Consider the following 23,585-nt stretch of genomic DNA (forward strand, 5'->3'; position numbering starts at 1 on the left):
AACGCAAGTGGCACATCTTCCAATAACCCAGGTAAGTCTTCTTCGAGAAAGTGTAAATAAGAATGACCATCAAGGCGTCCTGGTAGAAAAAATGGGCCTATTAGATGATCACCTATAATTGTTGCCCATACATTAACCGAAAATTGGTGTTGGAAATGGGTTTCGCTTATTGCATGGGGATTTTCTTCAGCCCACACATGATTGTTATGGAAATTTTGAATGGCATTCCGAGAAAAATTTGCTTCGTCTGTGAACAAAATTTGTGTCTCAAACTGCGGATTTAGTGCAATACTTTGTAGATACCACTGACTGAAGTTCACACGCTGTGGAAAATCTCTGGGGAGTAATGCCTGCACTCTTGAAATATGGTATGGGTATAACAAAAAATCAACCAAATTACGCCAAACGATTTGATGACAAATATCCAGAATTCTAGCGATCTTCCTCGTACTCGTCTCAGGATGTTCCTCAATTTCTTGCAGCACCGCTTCCTCAATTTCAGGAGTTCTTACTACACGAGGTCTACCTTCCGGAAGTCCCTTTCTTGAAACTACCAGTTTCCCCAAGTCGACGATGAATATTTGAAAAGGTTCGGCTATCAGGTAAGGCACGATTAGGATATCTTTCCTGATAAATGCGCCTGGCTTCTGTTGCATTACCATCGGCAAGACCATATACGTAATGCATTTGCGCCATTTCCGCTTTCGTATAATTTACCATATTTACTGATGTATTCAGAAAAACAGGGGACTACCAAAATAACTTCAATAACACTTCAAAATCAATCAAAACGCGCTGTGACAGTTTTTAACACCAACACCTTATTTTTCTGATTGATTCGGCCGTTACTTGATGAAGATCCATAGTAATTTCACAAACTACACTTAAACGATTTGATCTCCACTAACTTTATTGAAAATAATCATAACATGTTTCGCTAAAACATTAGCTTTTTCAAATGATTTTTTCATTAATCATTTGAAAAAGCTAATGTTTTAGCGAAACATGTTATGATTATTTTCAATAAAGTTAGTGGAGATCAAATCGTTTAAGTGTAGTTTGTGAAACCAACACCTTACTTTAAACCAACATCAATATTAGCTACTGACGTTTGTACATACAGAGAATTCGTTTTTTATTGCTATGGTGGGTACGCTGTTTTTTCTGCTTTTAATCTTCAAAAGAAATCACATATCGACAAACTCCATATTTCCAAGAGATGCAGTAAATAAATTCTGCTACACGTTATTTATTCCAGGATAACTAAATTTATGTTTTCAAAAATTATTAAGCTGTGCTGCGTTATGACGTAATTTTAATTGAGAACAGTGCATCTGACAACAAACGAATACCTTTTAGATCCTCAATTATTTTGCAACAAATCTGATCTCTTAGTTTGCTTTCAGTCGATGCACGATACCGCATCAGATTTTTAAGGAATTTATCCTTAATTTTTTGAGCGAAAACCATGCGTCGGACAAAGAAAACCCAATTAATCAAATGTGCTCAAAAATGTATGGAGATTTTAAAAATAATTTTTAATTCAAGATAAAGCAGTGGCGTAGTATTTTTTTCGCCAAAAATATACATTTCAAAACTCGTACGTACGCCACTGGCAGAGAAAATTAAGAAAATTGTACATCAGAAAATGCGCCTTGAGGCATGGAACATATGTACCAAATATGCCAAAGATGTCTACCAAATTGTCTCAGTTATCATTAAAAAACTGATTATTTATGAAAACTTTGCCACCCTGTATCTCAAAAGTTAAGGCGTTTAGGACATACGTCCATAGGACGTTTTTTCCTTGAAATGGGTCTAAGAATTACCTCCTCAAATATTAGCATGTGTTTAAGGAACACCCTGTATATCATACCCAATCGTTATTTATGATATGAGTGTTGAAAATAAGGTTTTATTTTGTGAGTGAAAAAGTTTTTACGAACAAAATAAAAATCACTCCTAACACAAATATCATATAAAGTATTTTGTACAACTGTCCTGTTTTCATAATAAAATAGATGAATTTGATATTTTTATAACAACACATTTGCACTTTTAACACTAGTGTTAAAAATATTTTCAACACGCTACTTTGTATATATCATCTTCTAATACTCTTGACAACCATAGAAAATGTCACTTTCAAAGACAGTTGCACAAAAATATATTTTTCTTCCACCTTGACAGTATATTTCTAGAGAACTACATTCGAAACTTAATGGAAAAAATATCCTTTAGTGAAGCACCCAGAAATCATTGAAATTGAAAGCAATTCATTATTATCATTAAATTAACAATAGGTATGAGATATGAACCCAGATAAGGATGATATTTTGTGAAGGAAACAAATCATTATGATGATTATCAATCAAAATGTAACTAACAGAAAGAGAAGTATTCGTAATATACAAAAATAGAACTGAAACGAATTATCGGTTGAAAAAGAAAAATAGGAGAAACAGAGCTCAAACCGGCCCCGGATTATAAATATTATTTTTGGCGGGGCAAAAAATGCCGCTTCCGCCCACTGATTTATTTTTACCTTTATCATCTTTATATTTTCAGCTGTCAGATGTCCACTGTATGATTGACATTTGGACATAGGTCTTTTGAAAATAATGTATCCATCACTGTTCTTTCTGTGTTGAGCCTATTTACTTACAGAAATATAGACATGAACATGTAGGATTTTTATTTTATACATATCATAGGATATGATTTGAAATCAAATATATTATTGCATATGAAATTATTGTACAACAACGATAAAAATAAAAACAACATTAATTGGCGCTCCGGGGCGACTTCATTGATTCCAGTGGCGCATTTGCTTTTTCCCGGAAAAACCGCAGCACCACATCATCTGAAGATCTTGATCTGCCAATGTCCTCTCTCTCATAAAACATATTGTGTAATTGAGATTACAATTCTACTCGTAGAGCGTTTTGGTGAGCAAATAAATCTAAAGCTTCATCATAATTTAACTCATGTGCGTAATTGGAATTTCTATCGCTAAGATTACAAGACTCGAAAAGTGTTTCTGGCTCATAAAGAATCGCAAATAATTTTTAATCAGTTTCAGTTTGCTAAAACTTCTTTCACAGCTCGCGTATGTAGTAGAAAACTTAAAGTAAATTCGCAGGGCAATACAGGATGCGTAGGAAAGGCATCCATGCGCATGGAATTGTTGCAAGAGATTAAAACCGTTGATATTTTTCATATCACCCAGTGTAAGTAGAGCTTGCTTGGCAACTTAAGAGTTTCTGGCAGAATTCAACGGTGCTTAAATCTCGCTTGTATTTTCGAGCCAGATCTGCTCCATACTTTTGCAATTCTTCAATTGACATTTCAAAAATATTAATTACGAAATCAAACACTTTTTTATTTTTTCCGACAGGACTAGGAATTTTTCAATATCGATGGAATTTATAAACCTGAGTGCTCCATATATCGCATACAATTGTGCTGTATAAACGTTTGTGGTAGATGGCAGTTTTAACTGGCCGACGTGATTATTCGTAATACCTGCAGAGCCCACTCCATTGCATGACTTAGAAGTATCTGTATACATCTGTCTGTCCAGTTCGTGTCCAACCTGATACACAAGTCAATAAAAAAATTCTCGTATAGTCAAGCGGCATTGGAAGCACTTGTCTACTACCGAGCAACGTCTAAAGTGTTGGTAAAATGCCAAAAAGGACTCTCCTCGATAGGGAGACTTAACAGATTGTTTCTGGTCTGAAGTCATGACCATGCTGGCATGAAAGACAATGAGGCTTCTGACTTCTCTGCAAAGGAGGGTGCTGCAACCAGCTACGTCGGATCAGAACCTGTCATTGTCATCGCTTCAGGCTTTGCCAAACACACATTGAAAACCTTGATGGCAAGAACATTTATGGACTTCTGGCAGAATCTTCCAGGATTGGCTCATTCCAAAGCATTTATCCATCTTTTGGAGCTTGGTACTAAACAGTTATTCGACTATATGATAGGGATGAAATACGATGTCTAACAGGCCTCCTTACAGGTCATTGTCATCTGAATTATAATATGCAGAGACTCGGACTCTGGGAAGACAGTGTGTGTCGTCTCTGTTTGGCAAGTGATGAAACAGCAGAGCGCAGTTACGAAGTAACTGCGTAAAATTTTTTAACAGTAAAGTTCGAGGTGTACTAAGTCGAACTTCGAAACGATGAGCATCCACAGTCCGTCGCATATTTCTGATTGGTACCTCTCTTGGTGGAATCAAATGTACCAAGTCACTTGAACACCTCCCGTATGGCTCTTTTCTGGATGAAATCCACCTACTTCAGGGTATTCTTAAGAGCGGAGCTCAATACATGAGAGCAATACTCCAAAAAAGGTCTGATCTGAGTTTAAGAAGCATCAAAAGTTGCTGTGAGGTGTATACAGTTTTCTGGTTCAGAAGGAGGTTCCAAGCTTTCGAAAAACAGCTTTTGCAATTTTAGCGACAGGATTGTGCCTAGACATATTGGTGTCCATTTTAACCTCCAACAAACTTATTGAAGCAGAAACTGATATTATCATATCCGATTCGGCGACATTCATCTTTTTGGAGACAGTCTGGGTTTTTGTGACATTGAATTGAACATGGTTTCTTTCACTTCAATTCGAAATCACCTCTGATCCATTTGTGATTTCAAGTATCTTGTTGAAAATCATGAGAGTAGATTGATCGAAACTCAGTTTCAATTCTATAGTTATTTGAGAATATTGAGTATATTATGACAAGATAATGTGACGTATTTTTTCCAATCGAATTCATTATCGAATATTATACTTGGGAATTTTGCTGAGAGTTTCAGTTGCAAAGACTGCAATACTGTAGTGGGGTGCCACAATTTCTTCTGCTGATAATGATACCATTAGTTTTAGATACTGAAAATATAAACCATGTAATTTCTGACGTGTTCCAGAATTTTTGTATGAACTAACAAATCTTCACTATACAGCCTTGTCTTTAGAGGTTTTCCAAGACCTTTCGAAATATTATTGATTGCGATAAGAAGGTAGAGAGGGTAGAGCTGATGTTTGATTCCTGTGATGTGCTATTATTTTTGTTGAATTTGTCATTTTTCAATATGATGCTGAGGAAGTTCTGTGAATTTTTCCAAAATATTGTACTTCCATTCTGTGTGATTCAGAGTTTGAATCACATATACGATGGAAGAAAGTTTGAAGAAGTTTTGTTAAGAAATTGAAATATTTTCTCTATTATTTTGTGAGTACATTTCCATTCCCTTGAAAGAGTATGATAAATATAGATATGAAATTGGGCCGTAGTAGTGCCGCTTGTCTTCAGTTATTTCTGAGATATAAAATTAGTTTTATTTTGATTATTATATATTTTTAAAAATATTGTATTTGCCATAGATTTACCTACTTTCTGATATATGGATCAAAATGATGCATTTGCCGCAGTAATCATGACTCGTTATCATTTACGGCAAGTTTGTTTTTGTTTCAGGGAGTTGTGCTGAACCACAATATGTCTGGTCGCATCATCCACAGTAATCAAAGTTTAGTTCTTCAAAAAGTAACAAGGCAGAGTGCTGGTCGTTACCGATGTTCTGTTGTTAACTCTGAAGGGGAAACGGTTAGTGACGAGTTGGATTTTAGGGTTCAATGTAAGTACATTCACAACTATGTATATTGATGATTTTCAAATTGTGTGTCGCGAACCTCAGGGGAAGAGACTGAATTTTCGAAGAGAAGTCTACGCCTGTTCACATACATACAAACACGATAGAAACAGTGTCAGGACATTGGAAATGTATTTTAACTTGTAGCTGTTTATATACCTAAATATACAAATTGATTCGTCAACAATAGATATGGCTTTCTGGAGACCTTTTGAAACAAATGATAACATTACGTGTGAGGAATCTGTGTCAATCGACAGGTATCCGGAATTTGAAAATAAGGACTTACATGTTCGAATTCAGCGAGAAATTTTAAATATTCATTAATGCGTGAAGAAAGAAAACTGTCACACTTTACAGAATGCTATTGTGAATAGAATATGCGAGTTAACTAAACTATCTCGTTCGACAGTTCTTCGAGTCATTAAAATAGGGGATGTCATTGACCATGCAATGAAACGAAAACAAAGGAATAAAAAATTCGCAAACGTCGATGGTGCTACAAAACATGTGATTCGGCGATCAATTTATGGTATATACCCAAAAAATGAAGTACCAAATGATTTGGTATAAATTACTCGACTATCCCGATTACAATTACAAATCTTTAGAAAAACTCTACGAGGTGTCTTATTGTCTTGTAGTTTCAAATATAAAAAATTGAACAAACGGATGGTCATAATGGAATCGACACGCATTGTTCAATTCTGACAAGAATATTTGAGGCGAATGAAAAGCTACCGAGAATGTAGCAGACGTATAATCTACCTCGACGAAACTTGGTTTGACACCCATGATGTCAAATATGGCTGGGTAGACAAAACCAAGTATTGTGCTTTGAACACACCTTCTTTCAGGGGAAAAAGTGTTATAATTTTGCATGCCGGTAATGGAAGTGGTTTTGTACCTAAAGCTTTGCTTCTGTCGGCCAAAAATATAAAAGATTCGTCTGCTGATTACCACGAAGATATGACTGCGGCTTCATTCGAAACCTGGTTCAGTGAGCAGCTTCTCCCAAATATTCCTCCAAACTCGGTTATTGTTATGGATAACGCTTCGTATCATTCTCGGTTATTGACTACAATACCAAACAATAACACAATAAAAACAAATATTGTTGATTTCATGCGAAATCATGACATGGAAATACCCAAAAAGATTCCAACGAAAAAGGTATTACTGGCGACCATCAAACAACGTAATTTCAAAAAAGAGTATATTATTGATTCGATGTGTGAAACACGTTTGCCTCCATAAATATATGTTTGACGAGAATTCGGTGTGATCATTTGTGTTTTCATTGTATTCTTGAGTTTTCGACTCGGAAATTAACTACCTTAAATTTCTAAGTTGTTCATAATCACCCATGGTGGAAAAATTCAGTTGAGATATTTTTTTCATGAGATGATCAATTGCTATGATTGTAAGAATAAGTAACTGAAAAACTACCACTGAATAATAATATGCCGACGCCTATGTCGGCATATTATTTTTTGCTATTCCAATTAATATTGGAAATATTATAACTAAAATTCAAAGACAAAATTAAATCACAACAAATGCTCAAAATGCTGACCTTGTTTATGATAACACAACTGTGTAGGTACATCTTCAAATATTATTCACTGCAGGAATAATTTCCCTCCTCCTCAATATTCCGAACTCTCTAACAGTGCTGTGATGAAAGTCTTCGACAATCGACATTAAAAACTGGTGATAGGTTTCTCCATTCAGAATTCCGTCGAATAAATGAGGACCCAAAATTTTTTTTTTGTAAATTCCTGCCCACACGTTAATACTAAATCGCACTTGAGGTCGAATTTCTCGGAACTGCCTGGTTTCACTTATGCTCCAAATGTGTTCCGTATTTTGGGTGAATATTCCACAATTCATAAAAGTGTTTTATCTGTCCAAATTACATTTTCCAGGAAAACAGGAAAATCGGGTTTTCTTATTAGCCAATTACAAAACTCAAATCGCCTTTGTAGATCACCTGGATACAATTTTTGAGATATGTGTATTTTTTAACATTTTGAACCGCTGTTTTTGAGATGTCTCCAAGCATTTGTATAAGAAATATTCATTTCGGGGGAAATTTGACGTGCAGATTTCACCGGGTTCATGTTGATCCAAAAAATAATGATTTGTATTGAAAAAGGACACAATTTCTAACTAACCTCAAACGTACCTCATTCATCAAATTTTCTTTAGTTTGATGGTCCATTGTGTCTCCGTATTTTTTCCTCGGCTTTTCAAATAGATCAAACTTGGTGAGATTTTGATTCAATAACTTGAACATAGTTCGATGTGGTTATCGTCTTTCGGGATACAAGTTTAAATACATTTCCGATGTTCTAAAACTGTTTCTATCGTATTTGTAATAAATTTGTTTCATATCCTTTTTTTCTTCATTCGTAAAAGCCATTTTTCGCCAAAAATCCAATTAATTGTACAATAACAACATGTTATTGAGTGTAACAAATTGACAGTCTAATTTAGAAACATCAAAGTCAATTTTTCGAAAAAGAATGATAACTTATGATACATCATTGAAAAGGTAAAATCTGGTTCTATTCAAAACAGAAGGAATCCAATGTAGCGCCTATTAGAAAAACTAAAATTGATGATGGTGGCCGGAAAACGAAACGTCGGATAGAAAATCTGAAAACACCATTATGTGGCAGGGAACAAGTGGAATTGTGGTTGTGCAATTTATCAGACAAAAATTAAAACCATTTTCAGAAATTTCTATTTTTTTCCGGATATCTTCGGATATACTCGAAATTTCAGAACTTTCCCAACGGCATACTGTTAGTTAGGTAAATGCGCAACTTTGCCCCAATCAAACCATCTTCGTATCTCTCATAGTTTCCGAGATCCCAATGGAGAGGATCGAATTTGAAACACCCTGTATATGAGGGGAAACAAATACCACTATCAATTTCCAAGCGTTACTTGTCTTTCAGTTCTCTGTTCATCAAGTAGACATACATAATTTGTCGTTAGATACTAAATCTATGATTTGTTTTCTTACCCGCTTTGTCAGCTTCAAAGTACAGTTACGAGACAGTAAGCTAATAGTTTCTCTATCAAATTATACAAGCTCATTTGTAACAACAGGAAAACATATGAACTTTCCACTGATTGACTTATTTCAGCTTCATGAATTAAAAAAAAATAGGAGCAATATTATTTCACAAAAATGAATCGTTTACGGAGATTTTGATCTTTATGTCTTCATAGATGATTTAGAATAGTCTGATTTGCAAAGCCTCACCTTCACTAGTGTTAACGATATTGATTACTTGTTCAAGTATTTCAAATGAACTGTCAGGTGAAACGTTGATTGTCAGTTATTTATAGTCAGCGTCAGCGTCATCGCTATAGATAACGATATATTTGATCCAATCAAACTCATAGTTGCAAGTGCTTTCTAAAAAATTGGAAAGCACTGAGTAGTGATGTATGTGAAATAATATGATGCCTTCATAAGGGGCCGTGTTTTCAAGAATGTTGAAAAACGCTCATGTGTGACTTATGTCAGGTTTGAAGAAAAAAAAAATAGTATATAAAGAAACCATTATGACTTACTGGGTGATCATCTTCCTCTTGAAGATGATCACTTGGTGATCGGAACACGTGTCGAGGTGTTAAAATAACGGTTTGGTGTTGAGAAAAACTCCAGTAATAGTCATTACTACACCAAAGGTTCCAAAGAGTGCATCACAAGTACTTCATTACGTAATTATACAGTGCGGTCCATATGTATGGAATACATTCATTTTTAGCGTTATTATGTACTATGTGAAAAAAATCTGAAACAGGTTGATTTTTATTCTTGAACTGACAATTTACAGTATGAAAATATTATCCCCTTCCAGCACCGCTTCTGAATTATAGACACCCCCTCGAAAATTTTAAATAGCAAAGGGGGTCGTGTGGCACCTTGTTGGAAAGGGATTTCAGTCCTCTGTTCAGCAATATAAAGTTTTTTGAGTTTGCTGCAATCATAACTGATAAAATTAATTTCACATTTGAATTACATGTTCAAAATGACCACCATTATTCACTTCTTGACAATAACCTGATCTATTAAACAGACCATCCCTGTAACACGCTCCTTACTAACCTTGAATCCTGAAAAAAATCTTTGAAGATACTGAAATATTAGACAAAAAGCCAAATAAACAATTGATATGAATCTAGTAGGCTGCTGTCATTTAGGTATTCAAAGTTACTAAAAGACGTCAGTATAATATTTTTGGGCGTATTAAATTTAATTATGGTTCATTTGTCTGAGACTTAAAGAGACATTTCAATTATGATTGGTTGTGATAGTAAAATAAGAACTCAAAAGTAGGTTTGTGAAATTTTTAATAATAAATACCCTGGTCAACACGTGTCGCAGTCTACCGTTAGCAAAATCGAAAAAAAGTTTCGTGAAACTGAACATGTAAAAAATATTGGGAAACCAGGTAGGAATGTTCAATTTACTGATGAAAAAAAGTTAGATGTACTTCTAGAAATTGAGGAAAATCCGCATAAGACAACTCGAGAACTTGCCGCCAACAATGGGAGTTTCGCATAAAAAAAAATACCACCCTTACAAAGTTCAGTTGGTTCAGGAGTTAAATGAAGATGATCCTGATAGAAGGCAAGAATTCTGTGGATTGATGATGGACAGAATGAATGCAGATTTGCAGTTCATAAACAAAATAGTGTTAACAGACAGAACTGTAGATATTGAAGCAGAGAAAATCCTCACTGGATGTGTGCGACTCACACTCAATATCCTAAAAAAGTTAACGTTTGGGCTGCTATCATTGACAATAAAATTATTGCACCTTATTTTTTCGAGGGCACTGTTAATGGTGAGTTTTATCTAGATTTTTTGATTAACTTTTTAATGCCTATATTACAAATACATTTTCCTGATGTTAATCATCCAAATGAGATAGATCGAACTATTTACTACCAACAAGACGGAGCTCCACCGCATTTCGCACGTGCAGTTAGAAATTATTCAAACAAGGTTTTTCTCAACAGGTGGATTGGAAGACGTGGAACGATCGAATGGCCGACTAGATCCCCCGATTTGACTCTTCTCTATTACTTCTTTTGGGGATATTCAAAATCTGAAGTATATTTTAATGAACTGAACAATATTGCTGATTCAAAAGTTAGGATAACGGAAGAAATTAACAAAATAACCCCTGAGGTCATACAAAATGTTGTACGAGAACTCCAAAATCTCCTCGGTTATTGTCAAGAAGTTAATGGTAGTCATTTTGAACATTTAATTCAATTGTAAAGTACATCGAAAAATACATTCTAAATATTATGTGGCAATATTATCTTCATTCTAGGTAAAGTTTTGTGATACCTAGAGACATTATCAAAATTTTACATCCTAAAAATCAATTTTCTCAGTTATGATTGCACCATACTCAAAAAACTTTACATTGCTAAACAGAGGACTAAAATCCCTTTTCAACAAGGTGCCACACAACCCCCTTTGCTATTTAAAATTTTCGAGGGGGTGCTTATAATTCAGAAGGGGTGCTGGAGGGGGATAATATTTTCATACTGTAAATTGTCAATTTAAGAATAAAAATCGACCTGCTTTAGGTTTTTCTCATATACTACATAATAACGCTTAAAATGAATTTATTCCATACATATGGATCGCACTGTATGAATGCTTCAAATGCTTGATCCTATGAGAAAAAAATGATATGTTTGGGTCCATTCAACTATGTAATCAGTATTCAAATTTTTCAATGGAATTTTATCGAAATGCTTTTCCAAAAAGCTTTGGAACACCTTCAAGGACTATCTACACACATTCATCAACTTCTGGTCTGGAATAGAAACTCATGTATGCGATTCCCTTCTGTTATTTCTATCGATAATGATCATGAATTTCAAAATGGAACGTAACAATGATTGATTCACCGATTTCAATGAGTTATAGCTACCGATCCACTATATTTAATTGCTCTGCGTTTCCTTGAAGTAAATATAATTAATATCGGGAATTACTTATAATGGCCAAGTTTATCGGTAATCCCGGACCATTTGCTTGATTAAACGGTAACCATCTGAAAAGATTTGAATGCAAAGATTCATTATAAAAGGGTAGGTAGGGTTAAATTGAATGATGGAGAAGCAGCGATTATAAAATTCCCCCTGTTCACGGACGTGCAGACTGGGAGAGCATTCGAAACAATGAAATGGAAAAGGTAACAATGGAGATTGTTCCTTCCATGGATATCTTAGATAAAAACCTGGAAATATCTCAAATGCGAGTTGAATAATAATATGCGAGGGGCACTGAGTGAGAACACAATCGAATGGGCTTGGACAATAGACTTCTTTCAAAACTTATCGACGTGCCACTCGGTGGAATATTTCTATAACTTCCCATAAGAAAATATGAATTGTAAACTTGTTATCGAAACTTCCTAAAACTGGTGGATATATTACCAAATTGAGGTAATGATAAAAGTCTTTTATTTTATTTTTCCAAAATTATACAGGAATCCACTTTGAAATCGGTTAATTTTTATGTGGAAAATATTTAGAAGCCACTATTGAAAATCAGCGGCGGTTTGTCAAAGGAGGCAAGGAAGGCTTAGCCTCCCCATAAAATTTGAGGCTATTCATCGCAATAAATTAAGATATTGACAAATATTTATGATTATGCATTTCTAAAAATGCTTGGGTATCATTACTATACCAACAATTTTCAATATTATTACATAATATGCCCGAAACGTAGTACGTACCACACTGTATCCTGCATCAACAAACCACAAACGCACCGCCCACGAACGAATAACGAAGAAACCATCAACCCGAAATGATAAATGCCATACGTTGATACGTTGCAGGGGAGCCAAGCCTCCGACCGCTTTAAAAACACAAGCTTCGCGATACCGATCCAGCCAGCGACATACGTCTCGATTTGTAATTCAAGTTGCAGAAATTATAGCGTTAGAGGAGGATAGCCTCCAGTTTGTCTTCGTTAGTGTACGACTGCGTTTGTTTTTTATTTAGTTATTCGGACGAGATGCCGTGACGGACAGGGTATATCTAGTGGACGAGTGACATTTTGTTGTTTCGCTTCAACTTAGGAAGAGGAATGAAATACTCTGAAAGAATTCCAATTTTCAATTATGGAATATCATTGACTTTAGGTCGATGATGGCCACTATCTTGCACTGATGAGTGGCTAATGAGATAAGATTCCTGCACTGACGCCTGTCGGATATAATCCAACGCCCTTCGTGGTATTAGCCAGGGGAGTATTTATTTTCTGATAGGCGTCAGTCCATTCAACCTACTGTGTAGATATATTCGAGACTGGCTTGAACGTTCAAAGTTCATTTCTTTAGATTTGTTTACTGCCAGTCTTCATGCATAGCCCACTGATTAATAAGAAAGTGTTTCTACCTTATTCTAAGGAATCGGGCAAATTACGGATATGCAGTTGGTTAGTACCTCGTCCACTAGATGTAGTGACATTTTGTTGTTTAGGTCCAACTTAGGAAGAGTAATGAAATAATCTGAATTTCGATTTTCAATTATGGAATATCATTGACTTTAGGTCGATGATGGCCACTATCTTGCACTGATGAGTGGCTAATGAGCCCGAAACCGGTCTGCAAGTGTGCCCGTTCCAAAATTGAAGGTCGACTCTTTCAGTTGTATTGCCAATTGCATATGCAGGAAATTTTCTGTGAATATTTCTGCACTGACGCCTGTCGGATATAATCCAACGCCCTCCGTGGTATTAGCCAGGGAAGTAGTTGTTTTCTGATAGGCGTCAGTCCATTCAAGCTACTGTGTAGGTATATTCGAGACTGGCTTGAACTTTTGAAGTTCATTTCTTCAGTTAAGTCTGTATATATTATATACAGACTTATATTATATATATATATATATATATATATATATATATATATACAAATATGAAAGTTATTGAGTGTCTTGATATAGAAACAGAAGTTAATATCGGACATAGCACTCATGAAAGTGGCAAACCATAGACACGTGTTTCGGGCTTTTGGCCCATCATCAGTATGGTGCAGCCAAGTGTAAGGATGGGCAACACTTGGTTACCAAAAGATAGAAATACAAATGCACGGAGCCACCAACAGGAGCCAACCGCACATTTGTGGTTTCAGTTGATAGATCTCGTGTTCACAAGAAAACTATCAAAATCACCACGGAGGCAGCTATAGCTACCTGCGTGACATCCGGGTCCAGGAAATTATACAAATATGAAAGTTATTGAGTGTCTTGATATAGAAACAGAAGTTAATATCGGACATAGCACTCATGAAAGTGGCAAACCATAGACACGTGTTTCGGGCTTTTGGCCCATCATCAGTATGGTGCAGCCAAGTGTAAGGATGGGCAACACTTGGTTACCAGAAGAAATAAATACAAATGCACGGAGCCACCAACAGGAGCCAACCGTACATTTGTCACGCAGGTAGCTATAGCTGCCTCCGTGGTGATTTTGATAGTTTTCTTGTGAGCACGAGATCTATCAACTGAAACCACAAATGTGCGGTTGGCTCCTGTTGGTGGCTCCGTGCATTTGTATTTCTATCTTTTGGTAACCAAGTGTTGCCCATCCTTACACTTGGCTGCACCATACTGATGATGGGCCAAAAGCCCGAAACACGTGTCTATGGTTTGCCACTTTCATGAGTGCTATGTCCGATATTAACTTCTGTTTCTATATATATATATATATATATATATATATATATATATATATATATATATATATATATATATATATATATATATATAATATATAATGTATATAAAAATGCATATTTTATTCATTCAAGTTGAGCACTTAATCAAAGATATTACCAAATATTAGAGTTATGTTTTATTTATTACAGTTTGTAACTCAGGCAAAGAATTTTATTTTTATGTTTTTGTTTTTGATTTATAATTTGTTTTTTTGAGTTTTTGTTCGTCTTGGTTGAGAACGAATGTTCTGTTCAATTTTAGTTTCTTTTTTTATTTTTTTCCTTCTTATCCAAAATTACAAAATACACCTTTCAATTCACCTTTCAAAATGCGGGACCTTCGCAAACTGAATGGACTCTGGAGTGCATGGGTACGTGAACAAACAGAATTTTCGAATTTGGGACGATACCGACCCAACAGCGTCACATGAGATCCAAAAAAAAATCACTGTTTGCTGTGGAATGTCAGCTGGCGGCGTCATCGATCCATATTTCTTGAACGACATTGGCCAGGCCATCACTGCCAACGGCGAGCAGTAGAGGTTGATGAAAACCAACCTCTTTTTGCCTGAATTGAATGATATGGACACCAACAACATGTGGTTTCAACAAAACGGCGCTACTGGCCACCGAGATCATGCGATTTGATCCAGTTTGATTTTTTCTTGTGGGGTTCGCTTGAGTCGCAGGTGTATGCGAATGAGTCACAAACAACAGCGGTCCTCAAAGCCAAGAGTCATGGGAAACTGGACATTTTGGACGCGTGTCATCTAGATAAGCCGTGGCAGATATTTGAACAATGTTATATTCAACACATAATGGCATCAAAAGGTCTTTCAAACGAATAGAAATTTTTTATGATTCATCATACATAATGATAGGAAGCGCTCATAGAAACACCCTATATTATAAAAAAAAAGTCTCATATGGTACGGAATTTATTAGTGTCACTGTGTATGCCACATCTCATGAAACAATGAAATCAGTTCGGAAGGAAACAACGGTGTCAAGCCAGAAAGGTAAATCAAGAGAAACGTCTTCATGAACATTGGAAAAACCAACCCGACTGCTGCCTGATTGGAGATATAAAGTAAAGGCGTGAGAAAACCACATAAATTATTAAGATAAATTGAAGGTGGGATATAGACTATACTAGAAGACAGGTCCGGAATTTCTACCGAAGAGAAATTTATTATTTATGTGAAGTGTATACCTACATCACACAATGGAATAATGGATAATCCCCGTGCTTTACATTTTCAAATAAAATCACCTTATCCATGATACCGTATGTATGATCGCAGGTTTACTTTGTAATAAACTATCATTACCGTGCTTCGCCTCTAGATTATCAATAGAGTTTTCATAGTGAATCATAAATGCGGTCATTTATATTTCACCCTTTTCATAATATTGAATATGAATTTAGGTTTGTAGGTAATACTGATTTTTTATGCGCAAAGTTGTTGGGTGAATAAATATCGGAATAGTAATTTGGGACCAAATTCATCACTCACAGGTTATACAAATCACATTAGATAAACAATTCCTACTTTTTTCGAAAGCCCAGCAGATGATGAGGTAACATATTTCTCTCTTTCTATAGAAAAATATCGTTATTTTGGTGCTACTGACTTGTTATAACGATTTCTTCAGTTTTTCTCCCAAAACTATCTCAAACGCACATTTGGTCGAACTAAAAAGGTACAGTATAAGACAGAAACTATTTTTAAGCTAAAAATACTCTCAACACAACAATCACAAAAATGTTCTTATGATTTTATTGTCACCATCCAGGTCATCACATCTGGCCCCGTTCAACTATCAAGTTTTTTCTCACGTGAAAAAATGTCTGAAAGATGTCTGAAAGGTCAAAATTGTTCTCTCAACGACAACATGATAGGCATGATTTGCAGAGTCGTTACAAGTTTTTGAATAATAAATACTTTTTAATCTCGTTTGTTTCGGTAAGCTGATCAATACATCCTTTTATTATCTATCACGAAGAGAAACATGAATAAATGGAGGTAAAGACGGAAAAGCCGAAAGGGTCCAGAGAGAAAAAAAATTCAAAATGAGCTAAGGAAGAGGTGACAAATCGACAACAAAAAAATAGTGAGTCGACCATACAGGATGTTACAATAATCTTTCATCTGAACTATACAACATTCATACCCAACTAAATTGTTCAGAAATGTTGAACTTGGATAGTGACGACATCCAAAACAGACCACAGAAATCAACCATTATCCTGGATTGTAAACAGGAGGTGATGGATATTATGGAAAGTAGTTCAATGCAATTGCAGAAGAATTTAATTTATCTCCTGGATTGTCCTGAGACAAAATCAACTCAAGGAATTTGGATTCATATGTTTCTTTCTAGGTGATCATAGCACATGTTTTTTTCAAGTCTGCCAGTGCACTAGTGTTTAATCTCAGGATTATGGAATTTGTTAATCTCATTCCGAAAATTCAATAAATGACACGAAAAATTCATAGGTACAAAATGGCAAACTACTTTAACTCATGTTTGTGGTAGTGTTTGGTCGAAACCACACATTACCTATGAAAATTGTCTTCAATGAATGTTTCCAAGTACATATTCAGTCTTGCGAATTGGATATCAAAACTGACAATGAATACAGGCTATTGCTCTCCATCAAGGTGTCAGTCTGCATGAAGAACTTATAGAAAATATCAAAACTTGATTTGACTCTGAATTCACACAGCACCAACGATGAAAGTTACGAATACTTGGAGATTATAGTCTCTTGTAATTCCTCATTTCCTGAAGATGTAATTGGGACAAGTACTAGTATTGAATTACTGCTACACCAGAGGTTCCAGTTCTTTCTCAAAAAAGACTATACTTATGTTAATTTTGATGGTAAGGAAACAAATCTAGCTCTAGTTGACTGAAATTATTGAGCTAGTCCAACAATGAGTCAATCGCATGTGGCATATTTCTATTATCAACTGAACCAGTTTTTGTAGCATATTATAGGACGGAGACAGGAGAGTGCATTATTGCAATTTCCTGCAACCTCATGACCGTTCGATAGAAAAGTCAATGAACCAATTCAAATGATTTATGTAAAAATGTACATAATATATACATTTTGAATACCGAATATATTCCATTTGAAATCAAACCATTATCCTGTAAGTCCTTCGAGGAGAAGTTATTGGACTGGTAGTCTTCGTTCGTTACGTGAATGATCTTGATAAATCTCATATGAGCCACTTTTTTCAAGTATCAAACACAAGCACTACAGGAAAATCTTTGAGGCACTTACAGAGCGATGCCTGTGCGACAGTATCGATTCACATTGGATTTGGATCGCTGGAGATTAAATCCATTTGGAAAAAAGTTCTCACGGAATGTATTCCACATAAACGCAGTTCTCCAGATGAATGAGTTCTCAAACAGTGAGGTTCGAGGTGTACTGAGTTGATATGTACAGCTCTTGATGGAATCCAATATGCCAAGTCACTTGAACCCTTCCTGTGAAAGTATCTATAGAAGAGAGACAAATCTCCAACCTTTCATCGATGTTCTAGGCTATCGAGGTTGCACGTGATGTTAGCGTCTCCAATCAGGCGGATGGCTCTTTTCTGGATGGAATTCAGCAACTTCAGGTTATGTTTGGGGGCAGAACTCCCATACATGAGGACAATACTGCAAAGAAAGTGTGATCTGAGCTTAATAAAGCATCAAAAGTTGCTCAGGTGTGTACCGTTTTCCGGTTTGGCATAGCTTTCAAGAAGCAGCCTTTGCAATTCCAGTGACATGATTGTGCCAAAACATATTGGTGTCCATTTCAACCCCCAACAAACTTATCGGAACAGAAAGCGGAATTGTCTGACCTGACATTAATATATCCGGTTCGGAGACATTTATCTTCTTGGAGAAAAACCGATGCCTGGGTTTTTGTGGCATTGAATTTAACCTGGTTACTTCCACTTCAATTCGAAATTACTTCTAGATCCTCATTGAGATATGCAACCTCCTGCTGCCGGTGGAGATGTGCCTCCGTAGCCGATGTCCTGGAATGCAAATGTAGTGACGAGGCAAGTGTGCTGTCGTCAACAAGGCAATATATTGGATTCCTGTTTTTTATTCCAATGAGCCGTTGATATACAATGAAAAGAGGGTTGGAGAGAATATGGATCCCTGTGGAACACCGGCTTTGTAAGTGAAAATAATCGAGAGATATTCATCGACGGCCACTTGCAGAAAACGTTATTTCAGGAAGCTGAAGAGTCAGTCCTACACAAAAATGATTCGAAAAGCTATAGCATCGAAGTTTGGCCAGCAAACCCTCTTGCCACGAACGGTCTAAGACCTTAGAAATATCAAACGCAACAGCTCTTGATTCTCCATGTTTCTTAATTGCGTTATTGCAAATATGGGTGACATATGATAGAAGATCGCCTGTTGATGGGGTGAGTGGCGGGGGATCACTGTCTCTCTCTTATGGGTGTTTGACAGTCCCCCGGTGCAGACCACACGGCACTCACCCAGTAAAGTTATCGGTCAACCACCCTATCCCGCATCTGCGGGCAACAAGCGTTGGCCGATTTCAAGCTAGATGTGTGGGAGAGGTGTCTCGCAAGAGCCCTCGGCGGTTACTCATCCAACGCTGGAAAGGTAGCTTTCCTAACATGAGTGCCCCTTGGGGTAACGTAAGGGTATGCGGTGCAGACCACACGGCGTACACCCAAAAGTTGTTGATGAACCGCCCTATCCCGCACCTATACGGGTAATGGGCGCGACATCTTCGACATATGATGTGTGGTAGAGGTTGCTCGTGAGAGTCCTCGACGGTTACTCATCAAACGTTGGAAAGGGAACTTTCCTAACATGAGTTCTAGGGGGAAGGTGAGTGCCCGCTCGCGGCTGGAGGCTAGTGAGCCTCATCTCCAACTGGCGTTGGCCTCTTAGGGGCAGCGGCTCCGCTAGCGGGTAAAGGGATACAGGGCTGCGGTAATCCATTCATGGGTGCATTGCAGCCCCATTATGAGGCACTGGACGGCTTATGATGTTCCGTGATCCTCGCCTGCTTCTGTACGGATCCAAGCGTTCGAGGTGTCGGGGCTTGCGGTCCTTCTGGGCTCTAGTATCCGAGTCTAGCCTTGGAGGGCACCAAGGCAGACGCTTGAGGTGTCGGAACCCGGTTGGACGGAGCTACTAGTATCCGAGCTTAGGACCCCGGCCGGCCACTTCCGGGACCATATTCCCAATTGATTTGGCATGGCTGGCGGGGGCAGGTGTGCGACGCGAGCACTCTCTGGCGAAAGAAGAGCTTAGTTAACTTGTACGAACGTTCGGTCGAACGCTGCCGATGGTCCTGTCTCTTGGTTAGCCACACTAAGTAGATGTAAGGAAGCAATTCCGGGTTCGGTGAGCGGGAGGAAGCCCTGCGAAATCCTGTTGGTGTGGGGTGAGGGGCGGTACCCGCAAGGATTTCCCGAAAATCCACCCCTCCACGCCCGATCGCATCCAACGCCAGGGTACGTCTGGGGGGCCTAACCGGCCCCCCAGGCCCCCCGGTGCGGTCGTAACTATGACTCTCTTAATGTGCTACTGGTGGAATTGTGGATCTAGACCCGTTGATATTGGCAAGCAGTTTATCTCTAATTCTCTGATTGTGAATTTCTTTGCTTTCATTTATCTTAAGTTTGCAGCTGTTGCAAGAATTAACAACTTTGTTCGGTTTTCGGCACTAGATTTTTGGAGGCGATAGCTCACAATTTTTGTTGAACCAAGGTTTGCCGTTAGAAAGTCGTTTCATTGAAAAAGGAATATATGCATTCATGGATGATAGAATTACTTCCGTGTCTTCAGAAGCACATGTTGATGGATATTTGGAGCTGAACATCTAGCCAGGGGGAATTTCGGAAATGGGCTTAGATTGTTCACCAACATTCATCGGTAATTCACTCAACTCTGAAATAAGTCTGTGGTAAGAACATCACACACAGGAACTCTGTAAATTTCTGGATTGGTTGTTAGGTATAGATTCAGAAGACTAGCATATTTTCCATCACGGTCAGGAATCCTGGTTGGCTCATTTATAATCCCAGTAAGTCCGCTGCTTATTGCAATAGCTTCAGATTCGCGACCTTATTCGTCGTTACTATTTGAAAATTTGAGTCATTCGATATTGTGTACATTGAAGTCACCTTGTACACCGATAATACCTCTGTTATTATATCAGAAAAGACAAATACTAATTTCAACTACTTTTCAGCAGAAATAATTGGTTCCTGAACAATTTGTCTTTAGCAGACAAAAACTTGAGGCCGAAATTGGGGAAATGAACTACAAAACAAGTGATTGAGTTCGTGGGAGTTCTGAAAGATCTAGGTAGCGCTGAATTGTAGGAAATCGCTTTGATTGTTCAAGCAAAAAAAAATCTCCATAAATGTTGCATCGATTCGCAGAAAAATTTTCCCAATACCAGCTACTTGAATTCGCCTCAACTATTCATACAGAGATTTTTATCTCCATGAAGAATTGACGCGAGTGTATCTCGCTGTAATAATGATCGTTTGTCAACAACGTTCTGCTCTTTTCAAGTTGCAGGAGCCTTCAATATTTCTATGGACACCGACATGACTCTTCGTTATAATGACTTTTTTCTCAAATCGTAAATCGTTCGGATGAAGTGCAATCACTCGAGTTCAATTTTGCATATCGTATAATCTTCTTGTCGTTTTCTCCCTAATAGGGCTTTATCGTATTTGTTGAAGTTGTTACAGGAAAAACATGTTTCCCTAGTTTATTTTGAATGTTTCAAGAATATTCACTCTTCAGCAATCCGAGGTAAAATAAAAATAATGATGTAGAATCTTATATAGATCTGGAGATGGTAATCTGCTTGTTCACCATGATTAGACACTGAATTCAATATATCATTCTCAAAAAAATGTTATTTATCTTACCATCTTCAATCTCTGAAACATCATCTCCTCATTCTTCTTTATTGGTCTGCATTCTCTTCAAGAATTCTCACCCAAGTTTTCTTCCTGTTATTTTTCACATTCTTTCATCGAAATCCATGTTTATAAATCAGATGATACTTTCATGAATTTTCCTAAGCGTAGAAACTCGTTTCTCTATGATATTGAAATTGATTATGCATCTGCATAAAATCGAATTTCTAATGTAATATAATATAATATAATATAATATAATATAATATAATATAATATAATATAATATAATATAATATAATATAATATAATATAATATAATATAATATAATATAATATAATATAATATAATATAATATAATATAATATAATATAATATAATATAAATAATATAATATGATATAATTGTGATTGAAAATGTTTTTTTCAACAATTTCTATCATGTTCATCTCTAATTTACTTTTGTTCTCAAAAGATGAGCGATGACATCCGAATCGCCATAGTAATGATGCTATTCGAAAATGAACCAAGCACCAAAATGTCAATTTGCGATTATGATGAAAATGAATTTTTTCGAGACGTCTCAATGACGAAAGTCTCAAGATTTCTTTAAAAATATGTTAACTCAGTCTTAATAATATTAATGATTCCTTCGTCAATTTCGGTATTGGTTCGAAAACTCCAATTCAAATATATTGTGTCAAAAAACAACTTCAATAAGGATTTGATATCCCATTGTTTCAAAACTCCGACTGTTTCATTTCAGATTTTTACAAGGTGAATAAGTACTCTCCACAACAGCAATAGCCTCGAAAATATTTTAATCAAAGAGGAAGTCAGTTCCAAGGTGACGAAAGCAGGAAAAATTAAGAAAAAAATTCGAAAAATCATCCCGTTGCTGCCACTTCTTTTGTTGTTGGTTCATCATGTATGTAATATTAATTTGGCAAAAAATGTACAGCTCTTTTCATTCGAGAAAAAAATCAGTTTCAAGATAGCAAAATTAGGAAAATCAAAGAAAACATAAAAATATAAACCGAACAGTTCGGACTGTTTTGTTGGTGATTCTCCAAGTGTATTTTAGCACTCTCCTGTTGAGCAATAAATCTAGAATACTCTGTATTCAAGAAAAAAACGGTTTCAAGTTAGCAAGAACGAGAAAAAAGAAAAAAAAACTTGAAAATCGGCCGATCGATTCCAACTATTCTGTTGCTGATACCCAAGGTTCATTCAAGTATACTCCTGTTAAGCAACAAATTCAAAAAACACTGTATTCCAGTGAAAATCAGTTTCAAGATAGCAAGAACAGGGAGAATTTAAAGAAATATTAAAAATCAGCCGATCAAGACCAACTATTTTGTTACTGATTTTCGGAGTGTTTTTGAGTACCCTCCTGATGCTATCTCGAAACCAGTTTCAAGGTAGCAAGAACGGGGAAGATGAAAAAAAATTAAAAATCGGCCGATCGGTTCAACTATTTTGTTGCTGATAGTCAAGGTGTATTTGAGTATACACCTGGTGAGCCACATATTTGAAACACTTTCTATTCTAAGGAGAACCAGTTTCAAGATAGCAAGCACGTGAAAAATAAAAAAAAAAATGAAAATCGGCCAATCGGTTTCAACTATTTTGTTGCTGATATTCAAGGTGAATTTAAGTTCACTCTTGGTGAGCAACAAATTCAGAACATCTTTAATTCCAAGAAAAACCGGCTTCAAAATAGCAAGATCAGAAAAAATTTAAAAAAATATTTGAAAATCTTTCACTATATTTAAGGTTTAACAACTAAATAGTAACTAAATCTTTTGTAAAGATCAAAGGAAAATTATTTAATTTATTGAGTTACCTTGCTACCTTCATATCACGATAGCATTATTTGCGATTTCTAGTGATCGTAACAAAATCGTTGTTTTGACAACTAATTAGCAACTATACAGCTACAAATTCATGTATTTTTTGTAAATTTGGTGGATTCGCCATGCTATCTTGATAGGGCTGTGAAGTAAGTTGGTTTGATTTTTTCTTATTAATATTTCATATCTAATTGTTCAATTTTATGCTAATTCACATTTTCTTTTGAGTATTGCTCAATATAATTGTAATTTTTTATTCGTTTTTCAAAAGATTTCAAATCATATTATATTAGACTATTAGACTATTAGACAGTCCAAACTATTCAAATTCACTATTCACCAATTATAATA

General features: G+C 36.2%; 1 protein-coding gene across 1 annotated transcript in view; it reads left to right on the forward strand.

Moving 5' to 3' along the window:
* Positions 1-23,585, forward strand: part of side-II (sidestep II transmembrane protein) — a gene marked incomplete at its 5' end in the record, with an annotated part of 375,227 nt that overhangs the window by 257,809 nt on the left and 93,833 nt on the right. Inside the window, one exon of the mRNA XM_074186335.1 lies at positions 5,492-5,651. Coding sequence (XP_074042436.1) covers positions 5,492-5,651 — 160 coding nt within the window. The remainder of the gene's footprint in view (positions 1-5,491; positions 5,652-23,585) is intronic.

The sequence above is a fragment of the Leptinotarsa decemlineata genome, unplaced genomic scaffold (genome assembly GCF_025532065.1).
Source record: "Leptinotarsa decemlineata unplaced genomic scaffold, Ldec_3_MD MMD2_tig00078422_RagTag_RagTag, whole genome shotgun sequence".
Lineage (NCBI taxonomy): Eukaryota > Metazoa > Arthropoda > Insecta > Coleoptera > Chrysomelidae > Leptinotarsa > Leptinotarsa decemlineata.